This window comes from Osmia bicornis, chromosome 4 (assembly GCF_907164935.1).
Source record: "Osmia bicornis bicornis chromosome 4, iOsmBic2.1, whole genome shotgun sequence".
NCBI classification, from domain to species: Eukaryota; Metazoa; Arthropoda; class Insecta; order Hymenoptera; family Megachilidae; genus Osmia; species Osmia bicornis.
The window spans coordinates 4,977,101-4,998,072 of NC_060219.1; the positions used below are offsets into that span (position 1 = coordinate 4,977,101).

The window sequence follows — 20,972 nt, forward strand, 5'->3', positions numbered from 1 at the left end:
CTGTAGAACATTTGGAATGTACCAAGTCCAATATAAAAAGATCGATGAAAAAATGAACAATTTCAAGCATGATTAGTTTCGCTTCAAGGAGAAAGAAACAAAAGAGATATAATGAATTTATTACAATGAAGTTTGTAGATTCATAATCGTTTACCTTGTCATGCAGTTCTAAGAGGTTCAACAATTGGTCTTCGTGTACCATTGTGTCCCTGAGGAATTCAACTTGAGCCGTGTCGTAACCATCCCTCTCGCCCCCAGAAAGAACTCTGAATCTTCTTCCCCCTACTGTGCTAAGGATACTGCAACCGTCTTTCAGTAAGACTCTGTCCCGGATTTCAAGCATGGTGCCATACTCCGCGTATCTGAAAATGAACCAAACTTCATTTTTATTTCAAATAAATTAATTTTATTTTTATTATTATCCTAGGATTTGTGAAAGGTAACAATTAATTTATAAGCCAGAGCAGAAAGTGTTGTAACATTGACTAACCGTAAAATTCAATGTGTTAATGTGAAATATTTGGACAATGAATACTTCGTGTACCGCAGACTAAACAAGCTTTACGTAGCCACTAGACATCTGTTTAACGTGTACATAATTATTTTCTCGTCTGTTGAAAGTTATTTATATTTCACGCTAATTAAGAGCTACTCGATAAAAGTATTCCAACCACGTATAACAATAGTACTACATAAATCCATACATTTTCAAGAATTATTTACTGCTGAAATAGTTAAGGGTTGTTTTCACTTTCAAATAATAAATCTTTGCCGTTAAAAATACGTGTCGAACATGTTTCTAGAGTACTACATCACATTCAAAGGACTAAGTAGGGGTGAAGATGGGCCTGGTCCCCTTAAAAATTAGGGCTGATCCCTCCTAAAAAATGTGAACCTTCACTATTCTAAAATTTTAAGATTCCAAAATTCCAAAATTTCATAATTTCAAGATTTTAGAGTTCCAAAATGTTAGAACGTCGAAATTTCTAAAGGATCTAGCCCACTTTATAGAAGAAGGTCCAAATTAACCAATGTAATTGGTTAACATTCTTCGTTAATGCAAATTAATTACCTTTTCGTCCCCGTTGCTTCTCTGTTCAGACAGGCCGCGATGCCGAATTGACGAACACCGCTTTCCACGCATCTCCTCACCATCAGCCTATATCTTGGTTCATAGACGAACAAGGGACAGGCGACACAGGGGAATGCTGTTGTGCAAACGAAAACCGCGATCTCCTCGCTTCCCAACAGCCCTAGTCCTTGGACCAATTCTAATCGGTGGCTGGTCGCCCTGGAGGCATATTCCGCGGGAGCCACGGTTTTCAAAGCCCTCTCCACGAAGTCTGTCACCGTCTTCTGGCTGCTGGCCAGATACTGCAAGCAAAGGACATTCTGTTAAATCGACTGGAAGCCGCCTCCTCCTTCTTAAGAGTTTTCGATCCCGCAGTTTGCGATTCATGAACAAATTCTCGCTTCATCTTTCATGAAAGCTTCTTTCGAAGTCAACTTTCCAGAGTGGTATATACCAATAATAAATCGGACGTTTCAGCAGCTTGTGCCTGGTTACGTATTTTCATTTCTTTTGGTAACAAATTTAAAACTTCTGAAAAACTTTACATTTTTTAGGTTTGTGATAATTAGAATTATAGTTAACCCTATCGCGATCTTCGTCTCTTCTTCAATTTAATTAAGGAACGTTCGTAATTATGAAAAAATTATAATGAAATTATTGTTAAAACCCCAAGAGAGAAACTTAATTGTTTATTATAAAAAATTGCAATTTTATTTCAGTGTTTCATTTTATAAGTTAATATTATACAACTATAATATAATGCGATCTAGGGAGAAGGGAGTTATTAACAATACAAGGAGCCGCAAAATTTAGTTAATGTTATTAACAACCACGTTCGTCGAGACAATTGATAATGATGCCACGAACACGGAAGCTTCTAACGGCGATCATGACGACCGCAAACAATCATTTCAATCTGCAGTATCGTTAACCGCTAGGAAGCATTATGTCTCATTTATGAGCAGGTGTTGTCTGTTCGCGTAGTTCATGTTTAATAGCTTGTGACAAACTAGACATGTTTCAAAGAATTCTTGGCCGAGAGAATAATGGGAAAATTTAATACCTGACACTTGAAGAAATTGGCACATAAAAAATGTGATATTTTAAGGGGAAACAGTTAGAATGTTACGATTGACAATTTAATGGTATAATATCCACATCAAAAACAGTGGAAGGTTTTATCAAGAAATGTTTATTAAAATTTTTATTATTTGTTTAAATTATGAGTGCCTGATTTTTTTGTACTATGTCAAATAAATTGTATCAATTTATTTTGACAAAATTAATTAATAATCTTGGTTATTATAATCAAAGGAAGGAACTCGAAGCCCTTTTTTCTTTTATTTTTATCGCAAACTTATTTTTTTATACTTAGAAATTGTATGTTTGATTAGGTGAATAGATTGAATTTCAAATCTAAAACATGCATCGCATATTTATCAGAGTTTGTGACAGAGAATACAGAAAATCAAATCAAGTTTCCTGACAGTCTTCTGTGTGCACCTGTTCTTACTGATTACACTAGAGATACTTATTTCCTTTTGAATGGTTGTTCACAGTAGATATTCAAATGCTTGTCGTTGTTATCACGAACAGAAGTCTGATAAAAGCCCGAAACATTCTTCTTCTTCGTCTTTTTCGTTTGCATTTCCACGCGACAGCCAGTTCGAGCTTACATAAGCTCGCGATAAAAAGCAGACTGTAAATCGTAAATTTTACGATTGCAAACAGCTATATATCTGTTAAACAAATTCAGGAATCTATCTTGTGTAACTTGACACCTTACGACATCTTACGACAACTTTGCGAAAATCTGAGTTTGGTTTGTACATTACTTGGTAAAATTAATCACTCTGATGAAATAATCAAATTTCAAACGATTTTTTTTAATTTTCTATTTAATTTATATTATTATTTTTAATTGAAATTCTTTCATTTAAAAAAATCATTAAAGCATTACTTACGTCGGCGAGGGACGTGACGCATAAAGGACAAGCGGAGGAGTAATCCAAACAACGATCCAAGCACATCCAACAATACGTGTGACCACATGGTGTAGTTACGGGTTTCCATAAAAGTCGACAGCATAGAATACAATCCAATTCACCAGCTGTGCCACCGGGAAGAGGAGGAAAAAGTATTTCTGCAGGCCTTGCTTCGAGTCCTGCAAAAATCAATGTTATAATTAATATAAAATTGAAATGCTTTTAAAATTCATTATTAAAATTCAGAATTAACTAAATTCTGACAACCTTATTCAAATTCTAACTACGATTCCTAGAGACTTTTTTCAAAGAGAAATTTAGTGAAAATTTGTTTAAAATTATAATCAACGAATCTTACTTTTCAATTTTTCTATGTCTTGATAGAGACGATCCAGACCATCCTGTAACTTCGTGTTGTTTTGTGGTACTGTGGTTGATAGAAGTCTCCTACTAACAGTCTGCAATGAATCAACAAGCATAATTGGATTAAGCGCGAACTTTAATCTTAAATTATTGGGATTGACACGATTAGAGCTCCTTTTCTTTGAAATACAATTCATCTTTATTTACAGCAAGAACACTGAATAATTGCGTAACGTTTAATGAATCAATTAATCAGCAACTCAGGAATCTGTTCGGAATCCAATTCCAAGATTTTTTCTTTATCTTTTTTTTTATGTTTCTTATAGCTACTTACAATGTCATGAAATAATTATGATATAAAAACATGTTTATATGTTTTCTTTACTTTTTGTGTCTTATTAAATATGAGAATAAATTAAATTGGCAAATTGATACTAATTTCTTAGTATAAGAATTTTGAAAATTTCAGTGAAATTTTAAAAGAGAAATTTTCATATTGAGGAACAATGTAAATAGTATTATTTCCAACATAAAATACGATAAAAGAAAATGAAGAAAAATAGGATGCATCTTCGATAACAATAACAGTAAGAAAATTCAAAGCCTTGTTAACGAAGAGATTTGTAATTAAGCGGTTCGAATGATTACTTGTTATCAAACACCTGCAGCTTATCCCAACCACGAAATCAACAGTAATTGAAACATCAGGTTTATATAAGTTCTAGCTGCCCAAGCGCTTATTATCTCTACGATATCCATATTTCTTATCAATGTATAGTAATTGCAAATTAATTGTTGATTATGCGCTTTTCGCGGCAAGAACTGACGCGTCGTTACGCTACAACTGAAATCGAACAGCCACGCTGTTCTCATCCGTGAAAACAAAATAATTAATCGTGATACGCGAAGGATTAAAAGAGTAAAATAATTATTGAAGGTACACAGTAATCACTGACGTTGTGGTAATTACTATATGCCGAACAAAAGTATAAAATAGATTGAACATCAATTCTTGCTTTCTTGTCTTTCAGTTATTAATTATACGATTAGAAATTATAGTCACAGAGAGTGTAGTGATTTGAAGAGAAAAATCCTTCTACAATTCTTCTATTTTAAATTAAGGCTTTTATTTATATTTTTTCTTTTTTTTTCGAATAATAAGTCACTCTCAAAACCTTCAAAAAATTAATTTCTTACCTGAGTGTACTCCTCTTCACCGCCGCTACTATTGTCCTCGCAGTCTGAACCATGCAAAGCCACTCGTCGATTCCTCTTCAGGCTCAACAACTGATGACGACTCCTCACGCGTGACACTCCTTCCGTTAAATTGTAAGGGGTGCGCGATGACAGACTGTAACAACGATGACCGGACGACAGCACTTTGTACAGCATCTGAAGACAATTAACAAAAGAATACTTTTCAGAACATATCAATATTAACCCTTTCGATGTTATGAGCGATTATAGTCACTTGTTGTAAAACCATCATCGGCTATGCCAAACGATTATACGTAATTAATAATTAGTAACTAAGGACGTAAGAGAACTTGAAAATTTCGGATACCCTATACTCGGGTCGAGCTTGCATTGTTCGGGTCAGGTTTTCGAAACTGTTCACCGATCACAAGAAGTTTCATAAGAATAACACAATCTGATTAGTAGAAGCGGTCACATTTACTAATTAGGCTGGTCTAATATCAAGGGGTCAATCGATGTTATCGTAGCACCCTTTCTTGATTCTGTGGCGCCCCGCGAGTTTTCTTGTGGTCGATGGTCAATAGATGTGCAGACCCGACCCGAGTATCGGGTACCCGAAATTTTCTCGCGAATCTACATTTTCGAAAACACTGTTTTCGGCTTTGCATATACTTTTAATGTTCAATAGCAAAGGTGGTAAATGTTCCAGTTTTTATTTTCACTGAAAATTTTCGCTTTTACCACTTACATCGTTTACCATTTTAGTTGTAATATAACCTGTCCCATTTCGTCACCAAAGATTTGCGTTAACATTGCATTAACCCAATAGAGGCACCTCTTTGTTAGCCGACGATGTTAGATGCAAATGCAGCCTGTAAATCCTTGTAAGTAGGATTTACGTTCGCCTCGGTTCGGCGAGGAAAAATCGTGACCACGGTACTCTTGTAATTACTACGTTGTTTACTGCTCGAGTGCAATAGCGCATTGTAAGGAGATTCATCGTAGGCTAGGTGGAGACATTTCGTGACATTTCGAACGTCTTGCGAGGCGACGTTTAAAGATCAACCAAGGAATCGAGCGTGATTTATTGTTATTTAGCTTGGTATTTGTGCAATACGTACTGCAATCTTGAGCTGTTTACACATCGGTAATTTGTATAGGATTATTACTGTACTGTTGATGTTGCTCGTTAATAATTCCACAGTAGTTTATTATCAACGTACTATATTTCTATGCAGGATGAGATACATAACGCTGCTAAGGTGATTCATAAATAGTTCAAAAGATTTTTTTTCTGAGCTATATTTATATTTTTATACAACATTTGAATATTTAGCTGATAAATTATGGGTTCTTGAGCTATCATAATTATTCGCTTGATATTTAAGTTGAAGAGAAAAATGCATTTTTTTAAATAAACGTGCATTTTAAATTAAAATCAATTTCATTTGTATTGCAATTACCTTCTTATAATAACAATGAATTATAAAAATGTATAGAATTGGAAATTTATCATCTATGTTTGATTAAAATAAATAAGGAAAGAATTGCATATATGCACACCTAAGAATCTTTTGATAAAAAAGTTCTATAAATCAAACGTCTTCCTCACGTCGTACCGACTTATCTGTCCGAAACGTGGTTTCCTAATAAAACAATCTTTCAAAACGTTCACCTTTGAATACCTCTATTTTGCGTTACAATATTCATTTATCAGACGCGGTGTATCTTCTCGCTCGACCGAGATTCTCACGTTTAAAGAAAATGGCGTTGTGCGTAAAATGCTGTTTCGAAACGATCCACGGTCGTTAACTTCCATTTTCCACGCCGAAAGAGAGAAACCCGAACGAAAGACCATAAACAAAAGAGAGAAAAAACGGAGAAGATTCGCGAAATTTTGCGGAAACTTGTGCAATTTCCGGGGTTTCAGGTCGCATATCCGGCCACGATGAAACAATTTTCGTTGAAAGAAAGCGGAAGACAAATGCGCGAGGGCTTTTTATGTTGCGGTCCCCCTTTGGTAATGCGAAAAAGAATGATTGCTCGATCTTACATAAGTACCGGTGCAGCTTGCGTCAATGATTCCAGCAACGTCTCCGTTGCATAATCACCATTCGGAATTCGATTTGCCGTGCCTCTTCGATTCGTTATGCTCGTCGGATTCTGATCCTCGATCTTCGCTTTGCCGATTTACCGAATACTTCGACCATCAGTTTCTCTCATTTCTTTTGTTAGACGAAATTCTTATCGTATATCAGAATATAGAGTAGAAATAGTTTAACGATAATCACTGTGGATGTACAGCATCGAGCAAAGTAAGTTTCCCTAGGGAAATTAGCGTTATAGAAGAAGCAGAAATTCTCAGAATCATAGTTTTGACGATATTAAAATCGATATTACATGGTCATATTCTCGAGGGCCACCTGTGAGGAGGGACAGGAGCCTGTGGAGGGGGCAAACCAGGGCACATCGACATTTACACTAAAGAAGCCTACCATGCTCAGTACTGTACATACTTTTAAAGTAAATGATACCACTTTCGGTGTTTAGTCCGTATATTTAAAAAATGTAACAAATATTATTTGTAATATACTGTAAGAATGTAAATCAACAAGTTGACAATATAAGTTAACAAGTTTTCATATTATTATTTTAATGAGTACTGAAAAAATTAATCCTTTGTGGTCGTGTACTTGTTCTCAACCATCATCTATCATCATTTTGAATATTTATTAATTTAACTTGAATCAACATTATAATAGGATTTTCCTTCTACGTGAAATAGGTAATTAGTTCTTTCATCATAAACTTTTATAATTACTCACGTTCAATGTGTATCCACGATCATTATATAATTTGCAACCGATATTTAAGAAACAAGATCTCATTTGTTGTATTTTAAGTACAATTTTATCATTTTTATTCAAAGACTTGGCAAAAAGGTATGCGAAGGTAGCAAGAAGCATAATAATATTAATGAAGCGATTTTACTTGCATGAGTGGACTTAGACGAGAGTTACATAAAAAACTTATATAAACGTCTGCCTAATCGAACGATCAAGGTAGTACAAAATAAAAGAAGATCCACTTCGTAGAAATGTGCCACCATTATTTAATTCCTAATGATAATATACACCATATAATTTTGTCCAAATGAAATTGTATTATTTTTCTTTAAATTAAACATTTGTTATATTATTTCATGCATTTATGAAGATATTGAGATAAAGATAATTGATCCTATTTCACATGTAATACTGTTTAATAGAATTACAATATTACGTTCTTATAGTAGTAAATTTCAAGATGTTTCATAATTTTGTCCAGCAGTGTACATTTAAGAAATGGAGAAACGATAACTACAATTTAAAGAGCCGAACGAGTGTCGAGCTGCGTGTAATTACTACTGGCCTTGCCTTCGATGCGGACTAGCCTTGGGTCACTCACCTGGAGCCTTATTCGAACGCACGATCGATTGATATCGTGTAGAGAGGTCAACAAGGAAATAAATTCATTTTTTCTCCCCTTTTCCATTTTTCACGCGTAGGAGCTGTCTAACGCTCGCTCACCAGTTTATTATTAGGTTATTGCATACCGAATGGTGTGGATTTCGAAACATTAAAAGTCCAACACAGTTTTATGACAGAAAAGTATTGTGAAACGAGACTTATTCTATATCAATTTGCAGCTTAAAGTTTGATGAAAATTATTACATAAATGTTTTATTAATATTCTTAATTCAAAATGACTGGTTATCGATAATAGCAAATAGTAATCGATTTCAAAAGTTCCGAAAATTAATACTTATTCTATGTAAATTTGATTCATTAATGATTTTAATAGAAAATGGCTGGTATTACTGTTTATTACATATTAATCGATAAGGGGATTATTTGAACAGCAGTCAACTTGATCTAAAAACACCAATAAATGGTGCACGTATGCAATAATTCTCTGCAAATTGTAAGTTTTAAATTAATATGGAATAAGTAATATTTTACGATACTTTTATGTCGTATAATTGCAGACCTTCAACGTTTTGAAGTCGCTTCATTAACGAATAAATGTAATATACGCGGTTTTCAACCATTCCACACTCTTAATTATTTTATAGTAATTGATAATATTCTTGTGAAAATAAAAAGAAACGATTTGTCTTGAAGTCTGCCTAAAGGGATAGTAAGCTCCGCGAGGTCTTCCGCTAATACCACACTGTATAATCATTACGCTCGTCACGACTGTTTCTCGCAGAATCAGATTTAATCGGATTTAATTAACTCTCTGATTCCCAGTGGAACGTACGACTTTTTACAGGCAAAGGTGACTCTGTTACGAACAATCTAGTCCGTTATATTGTTAGATATAATATAGGTACTATTTGTAATTTCTTCCAGATACTAATCTCTTGCTTTTTTACCAAACTAGTTACTATTCATTTTATATAACGAATGTACAGTATCGAGGATCGTAGGTTTCCTACTGAAGCTTGCTTTGTTCGCTACTGTACATCATTAATGTTTTAAATGAATCTTAATTCAATTATTGTGTAATTTAAATCAATGGTTTGGACTCACTTATCAAACAATTATATCGATGAACAAAGGACATAAATTGTCATTGTGTCCGATTAAAAACCATTTCACTAATTAAACGTTCCGCTCGGTTAATTGAAATGATTGGAAGATATATTACAAATTGTTATACGAAGTTTCGATTTAACTCTTTCGTAACTAGTCAAACGTATACGTACCACGCAACTTTTTTTGTTTGTTTTTGCCCTTGAAATCCATATGAACTCTATGTGAGCCATGAATTTTCTATTTTTTAGACTATTATAATTTCACAGTTTAAAAAAATGGAATAAAATAAAATAACTAGATGTCGTATTATTTGAATACAAACACCCCTGATTATTATTGTTAATAAAATTATCGAATTAAATTCTACGTGTGTTTTGAGCTTATAGATATCAAACTTTAAAAAATAAGAGTAGCAATTTATCTGTAATTTTCAAGATACAAATATTAATCTGTAAAGGGTTTTTACCCTAACGATTTAAAAATATAGCAAAAGCAGAAAATTGTATCATACTGTTAAGATACTCTACAATTTTACAAGGTATAAACAAAAATAGGAATATTTGAGTGATCGAAGATTCTTTGGGAACATTTAGGTATTAAATTGTTTGAGTATCATCAGTATCTATCGTATCAATCCCATCACTACTGGTGAGTGGTTATCATTGCCCAGGCGCGGGTCACTCACCTGACGACTATCATAGCGAGTCGTTAAGCTATACCACTAGCAGCCGTACCGGAAATGCCGTCGCGTACAGACATTCATTTCTTTTGTATATGTTCGTGACTCCGCTACAATATCTTGATCGCTCTTACGCTCGTTTGTACCGTTCGTTTACATGCACTCGACTGGTGCATCGCTCGAAACGACATTAAAATAGAAAATAAACGTTGACAGATCGTTCTTCAACGATGATTCTATCCTATACCGGAAGGAAGTTACTTGCAAATGAAATAATCGATTTTATTTGAAGAAGATCTTTAGACAGATGCTTATTTTACTACTATATTTGGAACTTTCAAATGATTTAAATTAATTATTATGACATATTTGCGATATTCTTTACGCCGAGGTTATATTATTAACCTCTTGCAATTGTTAAGTAAAATAATTATACAAAAATAAAAAAAAATGAAAAACGTCAGAAGTAATGATTTTATACTAACGTACAGTAAGAAACAAAGTAGGTTTCTCTAGAGAAAATGGCTATATAAGGGCAGCAAGAATTCCAAACATATTAATTTTGATGATATTAACATTAAAAGTGATTTCGAATCAAAATAATATAATTCGTAATTAATAAATATTAAAAAATTTTGGAGGGAGGCCATAAAGATATACATACCTATATAGTGCCCTCTCTCCTACATCATAATTCTGGAAGCCTGGCACATTGCTACTTTTCTCGCGGAGCTTCCATGTTCAATATTGTATACGTGTATGTTATACCGACTTGAGGGGTTACAATTAGATATAAAAATTAATTTACCTTGATTAAGTCGTGACGAACAGCTTGAGGATTCTTGTCAATGGCCACACTAATGCAAAGGGCAAATAACGCTTCTTCGTGTCTGCCCAACGCAGACAAAGCCATCCCTCGCCTGTAATGACCCTGTTGACGAATAACGTGGCAATTAAAACATGAATGGTGATTAATTTCATGAAATGGTGTTAAAGGTAATAAATCGAAAGTTTAACAATTTAGAAATTAAAAAACTTAATTATACTGATTGGTTATTTAATGGAAACTGTTCGTTTACATTATTCGACGTTTTAATTGTTGCGTACAGTGTTATCATAAAATGATTCATAATGTTACCAAATCATACGTCATTAATATAAGCGACGTATCTGAACTTTTGTCAGTTAGTTTATATGTTGAGTTTTGCGAATACTATGTGATAAATAAATGAAAGACGATAAAAAAAAAGTAAATTCTTGCAGAATCATTCTATTGTAAGTTTTATCCATGAATAAAGATACTGATTCCTTTTTCTTTTATATTTATAGCTCTATAGAATTCTACTGTCAGAGAAACAGTCCCATTCGTCTCATCTTTCGACAAGGAAATCTCTTTTTGGAATAGAGATCTAATCCACCTTCCAGATCTAGGCTAGGGATAACACGTCACCGTGGTTTGGGTGGGTTTGGATCAAGATTGGGTAAGGGTGGAGGAACAACACGTCGCCAAACATCTGATTGAACAACGTGCCAAGTAAGAGAAACATGTTATCTCATACGCCACAGTTTCCATGTAAAAAATTTTTTCTATGACGAGTTAATTCGTCATCCTCAGTTAAAAGGCTGAACATTCACTTCTACACAACATAATTTACTGTCCTCTCATTTTTACAATATTTGAGATAATGTTTACTAACAGTGATAAACCAAAAAATATCTGAAGTTTAATTGAAAATGTTGTTTTTTATAACATTCTATTCAATGATTTAACTAACTGTTACTATTTCTAATAAGAAAACTTTTAAATATGTCACTTGCACACCTTCATATCTAAATGCCTCAATTAAGAAAATCACAACGCAATAAATGTAAGTACCAGAACAATTAATATGTGACGAAATTTTTATTGATCGTGTGAAACGTTGGGTGGAAAGAAATAAGTTAGAATAAAAATAAATTTCTTACCTTTCCATAATCTGGTCGTAGCCTAACAGCATGGTCAGCGTCCGTAAGGGAAGCTTGAGGCCTATTCAACAGGAGCAAGACATGAGCCCTGTTGCTAAGATGGAGTGGGCTGTTTGGCGCTGAAACAGGAAAACACACGGCTGTAAAGCATCTGGGTAGAATATTGTCTTCGTTGGGGAGTTTTCTTGGCAGAAACGGAGTCCCTAGGGTTTTAACGAAAACCTTCTTTCTCTCTGATTAAATTGAGGGAAAGATTTCATGTAACGGGCCAACGAATTCTAAAGTAGGACTGATACTTTGGAGATTATCAGTTTTTCGGAAACAAATAGTACTCGAAGCAGTTTCTGTGGTACAATCTACAATCGTATAACGTAAACGTAGAGGTTACATACATATTGTATGCTAGAGTATCTATAATTACCCGATTGAAGGGGTGAGTGGGAAAAATTAGTATCGTAATAACATTAAATCTAATTTTCTTCATTTTTATTTATTCGTGACATGTTTTGAAATTTTCAAAAATATTTCAATTTCTTAACAGGGAGATTAATTGACTCTTCTGCCCCCCTCCTCTTCCCCAGTAGTTGCGCTTCTATTGTATACTGAATATGATAATTTTTTCTTTCATCAAGTACGACCTTCGATAAAATGAATACTGAATACTTCAGACATCCAGTGCAACAGAATGCACAACGATCTCAGCGAAGGAAAGCTTGCAATTAGCATGCTCGAATTAAACTGCACAAATTAATTGGCTTACATAAAAGGCCGGAGAGCAGAATTGAATGGTTCTCGTTCTCTGTGTTCAACTGACTGCACAGCATTTAGATGCTTGAGCGAATGACGGTGTTTCAATGTTGAGGATGAAAAAGGATTTGTTTTTCAAATGGAATATTAATTGATGGGTGATTTTGAAAGACACTTATGATTCTTTAAAAAGTTTCTAGTGGCTTTCAAATATCAAACTTCAGTTTATTGTATTATTGAATACTAAAGTAAATATTAATTGAGATTTTATTTTCGGATTACTATTTTCCTTGAAAAAGTCTGACTTGATTACGAGTAAACAAAATGAATTATCATAGATTGTTCGCGAAATGTGGTGAAAAATTTACCAGGAATCGGTTCGTTAAACGTTGACAAATGGAGCGCGATGAATCGGTTCGAGTTGGCATTGGCGGTGGTGATAGCGCGTGCCGGAAATTCGTCCTCGACCAAGCAAGGGCCTCTAGCCACGGAGGCAATGACATTGCTCACAATGCCAGGATATAGTCTCGCCTGCATCGGCCGATGCAACTGTCCAAATCACGCTAGCTGCAACGCACCGTAACTTTTTTCTTTTACGATGATCATTTGTAATAATGACCGCAGTCACGAACGTGGAAACCATGATTCAACGTACAGAGTGAATTACGTGAAACGGAACACCTAAATATCTCCACTATTTGTGGAAATATTTTAAAAATTTATTTACAAAAATTATACTATTTTCAAGGGTAGTAATAATTTTTGTTTATAATAATTTAATTCAATTTAATTTTAATAATTTCATTTTTTTAATTTATATTTAGTACTCAATTTTTCTTCTTAATGTTCATATTTATTTTTTTTAAACATCATCCAATCTTTATTAGTGATAAAAAAAAGTGCGTTAAGAAAGCATAATTCAGAAAATACCGGAAGAAATTAATGATGGAAAAGAAAAACAATGATCGATTTATCACGGGGCAATCGTGCAAGGAGAAACGTCTCTCGTAAAGCTAGAATCGAAGCGTGAAAACAGCTTCGATGCTGAAAGAAACCAGTGACAGGAAGAAATAAGAAGAGCCCGGGGAATGCAGAGAATTAATGAGACGTTCGCGTATAATTGAAACGGGATATCGAAAGAAATGCTGTTATTACAACCGGATAATTTCGTTTAAAGTTGATCGAAACATTCCGTGTCGACAAATCGACGTTCGATATCGATCTTCGATGAATGCTGCAAAAAAACGCAGCTTGTTGAAAAGAAGAATGCTGCTGAAAGTGCCGTTAACTGATGGTAATATTAAACTGTGGCATGACTTTTAAAAAGCAACGAAATCAGAGGAAATTATATAACGTAGAATAAATTACGTCCCTTTTGCAAAGCCCTGAAGAGTGACTGAATAATTGAAATGGTCCTCGATCCACTCAGAACTCTTCTTCGTTTACCAAAAAATGAATTTCCTGAAGGAAACAAAACGCATAATCGCAACGCATAGTCGTTGCAGTGTAAAGAGTGCAGTACACGAAGAGTCATCGATTCGATGCTTGACGAAGCGATCGCAGGAGGAGGAAATCGAAAGGAGAGAGACCGAGGAAGAACGAGGAGGAGGCGTGAGAAAGAGATAAAGGTCGAGTTCGAGAAGCGGAGTTAACGGACCGCTATACCTCAACCGGCGAGCAACAACAGCAGTAGCAGTAGCAACGACAGCACGACGATGAAGTGCGCGGCCGGGTGACCGACCTTTACGTAACGCTTGGCTGTTTGCGCCGGAACGGCTGACGTCCATTCGATCCAACGACGATGCGTCGCGTCGCGTCGCCCGAAGCAGCTGCACCACTGTGTCGAGAGACGAGTGCAAGACGTTCCTCTCATGATTCCCTATCCCTGTTCACCGTTTCATCCACTTTCTACGCAACTACCTGCTGTATGCACGAAAAAACTAGAACTTATCCATGTTTCAATATTTTCCCGCGCTTCTGCGAATTTAAAAAGTGGCGCGAAAATATAATTAGAGTTACTGTAATTATTTAAAAATAAAAAGGAATAGTAGCGAATTAATTTGTGCGCCTAATACTTTTCAAGCATGTATTTACCTCTTTAATGTGAGTTCGGAGATTAATATTTAATAATAGAATAATTTATGTATCATGAATATAAAATACAATAAACATCCTGCATGATATGAGAAAAAGCCGAGACTTAAAATAGCAGGAGAGGGTGCAAGGTATCAACAGCCTGCACCGTGCATACTTATATTCCCTGCTGTTCTGGCAACGATCAATAATGGTCCACGTGTCGACTGGTGGAACTAGCGCCGGGACGGCAGCGTCCCTTGACGCGACGCCTGCCAAAGCGTTCTCGCGTATTTCTTCCCGTATGCTAACGTTTGCATCATCCTCGGAAATCAAGCGACGCGGTACACGCGTGTTCTGCATACGGGTAGCAATCGCACCGAGTCAGCTCGCCAAATCGTCAAGCAGCTCGCAGCGTAGAAGAGGAACGCGTCCACCGTGTCGCTTCCCAGACGCTTTTGCGGCAAACGCGGGCCAAAATAATTGCGACGCTTGTAACGGCGTCTCCCCTTACGCAACGATGCTGCCGCAAACCTTGGGAAAGTTTCACCAACGATGGGCATTCGATTAAAACGCAAATTTCTAAGCTGCTCAATTGTTGCAGATTTTTTATTCAAATATTGAATGTATCAGTAATCTTTTTCTTTGTTATGCAAATTTCAAGTAAAAGATAATAGATAATGATGCAATGGTTAAAAAGTTTTACATGTTGATTATATAAAGGCACCGAATAAGCAAAGAAGAATGCATGTAAAGTGACTTTGATAATGATTCATAATCTTATTTTATAATAGCTGATGCTTGCTCATTCAAATATTGATATAAGTAATATCTCGAGAATGATCTAGATTGCCAAGATTTTTAAGATTATCAACAATTGCCGAAATAATTACAACAACATGCACTGTTTCTAAAAAGAAGAGAAAGGTTTATTCAAATCACTAGTTAACTTTGAGAATCATAAACATTTTTAAATTTGCTCATGAGCTTCCTTAATCTTCATTGAAAGAATTTGTGGTTTTTAAATGGAATTAAAATTTTCTGAGAATTTCTAAATTTTTTTTAAATAAAATTGGAAAGTGTAGGATCATTTTATTCGAAATTATATTTTATGGCATACTCGCATGAGTATGTACACAAGATAATTTCAGTGTATACAATTTACTACCTGCAACTGATTCTAATTCTTAACCAAATATAAACAGTTAATCTCTTTAATTTGCTTATTCGGTGTATTAAGAAGTTGCAGCACTTCAAAACTTATGACAAGAATTTGAAAAGCGCAGTAGCGTAACTAGGAAAAGGTCAATATAAAAAAAAATTTGTTGACCTCCTAATAAACGATTTTAGTTGTGCCCCTGAGAAAACTTTTAAACGTTTTATTGCTTTCACTAATTTTGCTATTTCTGATTCCGTAAATTAACTGTTGCAGACTACACGTCGACTTATGAAAGTGTTATGAATTATAATTTTTATTTACTAAAACAATATTTAAAAATTATGTTTTATAAATAAAACCCATTAGAAAGCAAGAAAGTAAAAAAATGCAAGCATTTTACGTCATTATCGACAGGTGGTTTCATGTTTTTGACCAATAGCACGTATACCATCGTTCTTTTAAAAAGAAACATTTGACTTTAAAACATAACTAAAATTTAATTTTGATGAATATTTAAATATAATTGACATAACGAAGACGCGTAGAAATGAACGATGAACGGAACGAAAAAGTAGCATGACCGTACGATTCCTCGAAGCGGAGCACGGAAATCATTGTTTATCGCCAGCTGACACGTTTCACCAGCGTGTCGGGCTCGTTGTAAACGGTAACATTATGTAACGACACTTTACAGGTATAATAAGCGATACGTTAGTCGGCTACGATTGGATGTCTTCTGATCGTTTTATAAATTGAATTCTACTTTGCGTCATTACGTTTGCCACTGAAATAACCCTGACAGCTTGTGTAACCATAACACAATTTATTTCTACGTAAGACCGTAATATTTTCAAAAATTCATCGATAAACATCCTTCACTATTCATACTCTATTTTCAATTCCTTCATTAACGTTTTCTTCTTTAAATTAGCTTAGTCACAATAACTATGATCAAAAATTGAAAATACTATAGATTATAATACATTTTTTAGTCTATCTCGCATAGAATGTATTATAAAAATTGTTTTGTAATGAAGAAAATTAATTTTCTCTTCGATTGTCCTCGAATCGCCAAGGTAATTATTATTCTCACGCGCATTAGGTGAAGAAACAGGGAAGGCTGCTTTCTCCGAGGCAAGAAAGCAACGCGCATGTAACCAGTGACCGGTCTCTTCGCCATTTCGCGGTGCACATACACGTACACGCGAGAATTTTTCACGGTCAAGTACTGCCCCGCTGATGCTTTCGTTCGATCGAGTTTCCTGGCTGTCTCTGACCTACTCTCCCGGCCTCCTTGACGGTGCCACTTCAGGTGCAGTGTTCTCCACTTCTTGGAAGCAATCGACGAGCACGATAGCCGACAGTCAGGGAAATGTAAATGCAATAAGCCCGCCGTCTTCTCAAACGGGACGTGCTTTCGACCGACGACTTCAAAAATCGTCTTTCAACGCGAATATCATTGAAAGAAAAAATGAATAAAAGAGCTGATACGTTATTTTTGCAACATTGTAAATTGACCCGAAGGTCGTGTAATTTCTTTGTTGGCTGAATTACTTCCTATCGATGATGACTTCCTGAAGCGTGATCGAAGATTTGAAATCTAACATAATAGTGGGTGAGATTTTAATGAGGATGTTCTCCTTTGTTTTTAAAATTCATAGAAGTTGCGACAGTCTGTAAGAGTTCTTTGTACTTTCGCGATCAAATTAAGTTTTCATAAGAAAATTTTTCATATTTTTCAGTTATATTTTATTTTTTAATTACTTTTAATATTAATATTATGAAAATTATGGCCGATGTACACAGTGCGAGAAATCTCGTTCGTGAAGAGCATTCGTGGATCGCATCTCGAAACTTGCATACGCGAAGGTGTTGACACGGTTCGAGGTATAAATCGGATGTATCAACGCGTTTCATTCGAGCTCAGTGCTTATAAAATGGAGTCTGTTCGTTCTTTCCGAATTCATTCTCGTGCGAGTCGCGCACGAGAATTCGTCAAATTTCCAACGCGTTGGAAACCGATTCTCGCCCGCATGCGAGTAACATTCGAGGGTCTCTCGCATCGTGTACATCGGCTATAATTCGTGCGCACCCCGCGCCACGTATCCGCCGCTATAACAATAAGATCAAACTGATTAATTTCGTTTGAATGTTGCCGCGCGCAGTGACTACATTTTGTGCGTAGCGGCTCGTCCTTACATAACGCTTTTTATTATGTAATTGACAGAAACGTCGACCCTGCGCGCCTGCGTATCACCAGGCGAAAGTGTCGCGCATGCAAACCGGAGCCGACGAAATCGCACACGTTTTCCAGCCGATCGATTTTTCCCGCCTTACTTTCTTCCTTTGGAAAAATTCACGCGAGCCGTGTTGCTGATTCAAATATCCTACCATCGCGTCGTAACGTTCGCGATCGTAGCGACGGCAATTTTCTCGAAACGGAACATCGATGTACCGGGCGTACCTCCGAGTGCTGCTCCTCGTTAGATAATATAACTATGCCCGAGGCAGCTCGGCCGGGGCTCTAGTGTCAACGTAACCATTTATATAAATCTATCGTTACGTAATCGGCCGGCCGATCTCTACAACCAAATAGATTCGGCCCGTGCTGCTGCTGCTGTTACGCGACGCACACAGCTCGGCCACGTGGTCAATGATGCTGCTGCTGCTGCCGTTGCTGATTTTACCAACTTTTACTCTACCTTTAATCTTTCTTCTTCGAGATAAGAAAAAAAACTGAAGAAACTTGAACTTCTTTTATGATAGTGACTCGATGAAGTTAAGAATTTTTCATTAATGAAAAATTGGATTTTAGGAGTCACGTTGGATTAATACGTTGACACGCTATAGTTGTAATTACTTAGGATTCTATCATTTCATTTTTCAATTTAAGTTTGCCCCAGGGCCGACGTTAGCGTGTCTGTCACCATGAGCGAGATCTCAATTATTCAATAACAGCGTTTGTATATAAAAATTTTTCTGCTCGAAAAAGATGCATTTTTTACTACGCGTTGTTAAAAAGTAGATTTAAGCTACCCTGTGTGGTAGTTTAACAATTCGTCCTTCCCTAAAAGCGGTACTAGTTTGTCCTTTTCTGTTTTTAAACATTTCTTTGAATTTTTTCTTTTTCTTTTAGTTACTCGTGGTATCTGTCACTCGTGGTATCTGTCACTGGTGATCGTGATTCAGTTTGTACTGCATCCACTGCATTTGTCATAAAGGAGTGTTAGTGTTCTTATCGCAAGAATTTCCAATCTTTACCCGTCATATAACCATTTGCTATCTCCTAAATAATACAGACGTGATTTCATAATTTTCGAAAAAGTACTCAAAAATATGTTTCATTTCAAAAATCCATTTAAGTTCCCATTGCAGTATTAATTTATTTTTTGATGAATCATGAACAAATTACTATACAATTTTTATCTTTTTTTGCTTTCTTTATAATAATCTTTTTTTTTAATGTTTGGAGTATGATATTTATATCTGTTAGGTATTAAACTTTCAGAACCGGTAAATATAACTGTTCGTTGATAACATTCTTCAGAAAGGATTTTGAAATCGATGTGGAACACTTTATAGCCATATGGATATGCAATATCATCTTACACTAAATATTACCTTCCACTCAATAATTTTTCTGTAACGATCGGTTACAGGTGTTTACCTCAACAAATCGCAAACTTGGCAACAAGTAACGTGGAAGCTCGCTACATACGTGGAACGGTTTAATCTTGTCAACTCCGGATTTAACGTGGAAACGAATAGACTATGATCGCGAACCAAGAAGCTTAAATTCCTTCGGAAACTTACGGATAACGTTCTCTTTCAATATCAACGCGAACATACTTATGCAACAGCTATGCCATAACTATCAATTTCTAGTAAACAGAATGTTACAGCTTGGATTTCTTCCCATAAAGGTATCTACGGAAATACTCTATGCTATACAAAATACTCTTAAAACAACATTATTACATCGACCTCGTTTCAGCAGAGTATAATCAACTTCTGCAAAAAGAAAAAGAAAAAAGAAAATTATTGCGGCTAGTGAGCTCAGCGCAATGCGAATTTTAAATAATAGGAGTATGCGGCTACTCGAAAATTCGATCGAGAATTTCTTCCCAGGTTTGGGCGGAATCCCGAAAATATGTTCGGATAACCCTCGTTTCAGGACCCGAATATTAACTCGTGACACGACCTGATCATTACATGACTCGATCCGAAACTCGGGTAGCCGAATTTTCAAATACTCCCACAGCCCTATGAAAGAAACATTCTGTTTCGTAAAACACTCTTAAAGAAGCGAGACGATATCCGAACTTTAGATGAAATATCAACAGCGATTAGGTTGAGAAACGAGAACATTGGATCTTTACTTATTCATCGTGCGAATCCGAGCGTAAATTTTTCAAGCTGGCCAGCTTCCAGATTTTCTTCGACAGAATCTATGCGAACTTCTTTTTCCTTCGATCGTCGCCGTTCGTCGTTCTAGCATGATCGCAATTATAGCGGTCGGAAAAAGGTGGAACTTCGATACCAGTTCGAATATCATGCTTTCTGCTCAGAGATCGACGCTCAATGAATCTTCGAGCGCGTAAATCGTTGGTGAACGCAGCAACGCGATAAATAACGTTCGCAAATATATCCGGCGGATTGCAAATTAATCCCGACGACCTCATAACGTGGAAATAGAATCCTCGCGTACGGAAATTTACGAGGGTAAGTGCTAACGAGCGGATCCGGGAGCGTTCAGTTGGCAAGATTCGCGGACAAGCCGAATTCGTACTGAAATGCCCGAAACCGCGGCTAAAACGTTCGTAATTACGCTTGAACGGAAGTTGAATTAACGAGATGATTTTACAACCGTTGAACATGAGGTATCTCGTATTTGATATAAGTTCGAATCTCCTTCGGTACTGATAATAAAAACCGCTTATCTATTCAAAATTGTTAAAAATGTATTATTCTACCTGGATTTTATCGTTACATACTTACTATTTAGTTTTGGGAAATATTAAAAATTATACATAAAATATTTTTTGTGTAATATGATTTGAAAGCTTTAAATAAAAAAAAAAGATATATGCGAAAACTTTTTTATTTCTGGGTATGTATGTTTATCATCAGCCGCGAGGTATTACAAAAGCGG

At 35.6% G+C, this 20,972-nt stretch overlaps 1 protein-coding gene across 1 annotated transcript in view; it reads right to left on the minus strand.

Annotated features, from left to right (window-relative positions):
- The window catches only part of LOC114879675 (LON peptidase N-terminal domain and RING finger protein 3), a 43,514-nt gene that overhangs the window by 2,902 nt on the left and 19,640 nt on the right, over window positions 1-20,972 (minus strand). Inside the window, exons 2-8 of the mRNA XM_029194842.2 lie at window positions 11,842-11,960; window positions 10,685-10,807; window positions 4,618-4,812; window positions 3,416-3,515; window positions 3,037-3,236; window positions 1,073-1,374; window positions 155-362 (exon numbers count right to left, since the gene is read on the minus strand). Of these exons, the coding sequence (XP_029050675.1) occupies window positions 155-362; window positions 1,073-1,374; window positions 3,037-3,236; window positions 3,416-3,515; window positions 4,618-4,812; window positions 10,685-10,807; window positions 11,842-11,960 (1,247 nt within the window). The remainder of the gene's footprint in view (window positions 1-154; window positions 363-1,072; window positions 1,375-3,036; window positions 3,237-3,415; window positions 3,516-4,617; window positions 4,813-10,684; window positions 10,808-11,841; window positions 11,961-20,972) is intronic.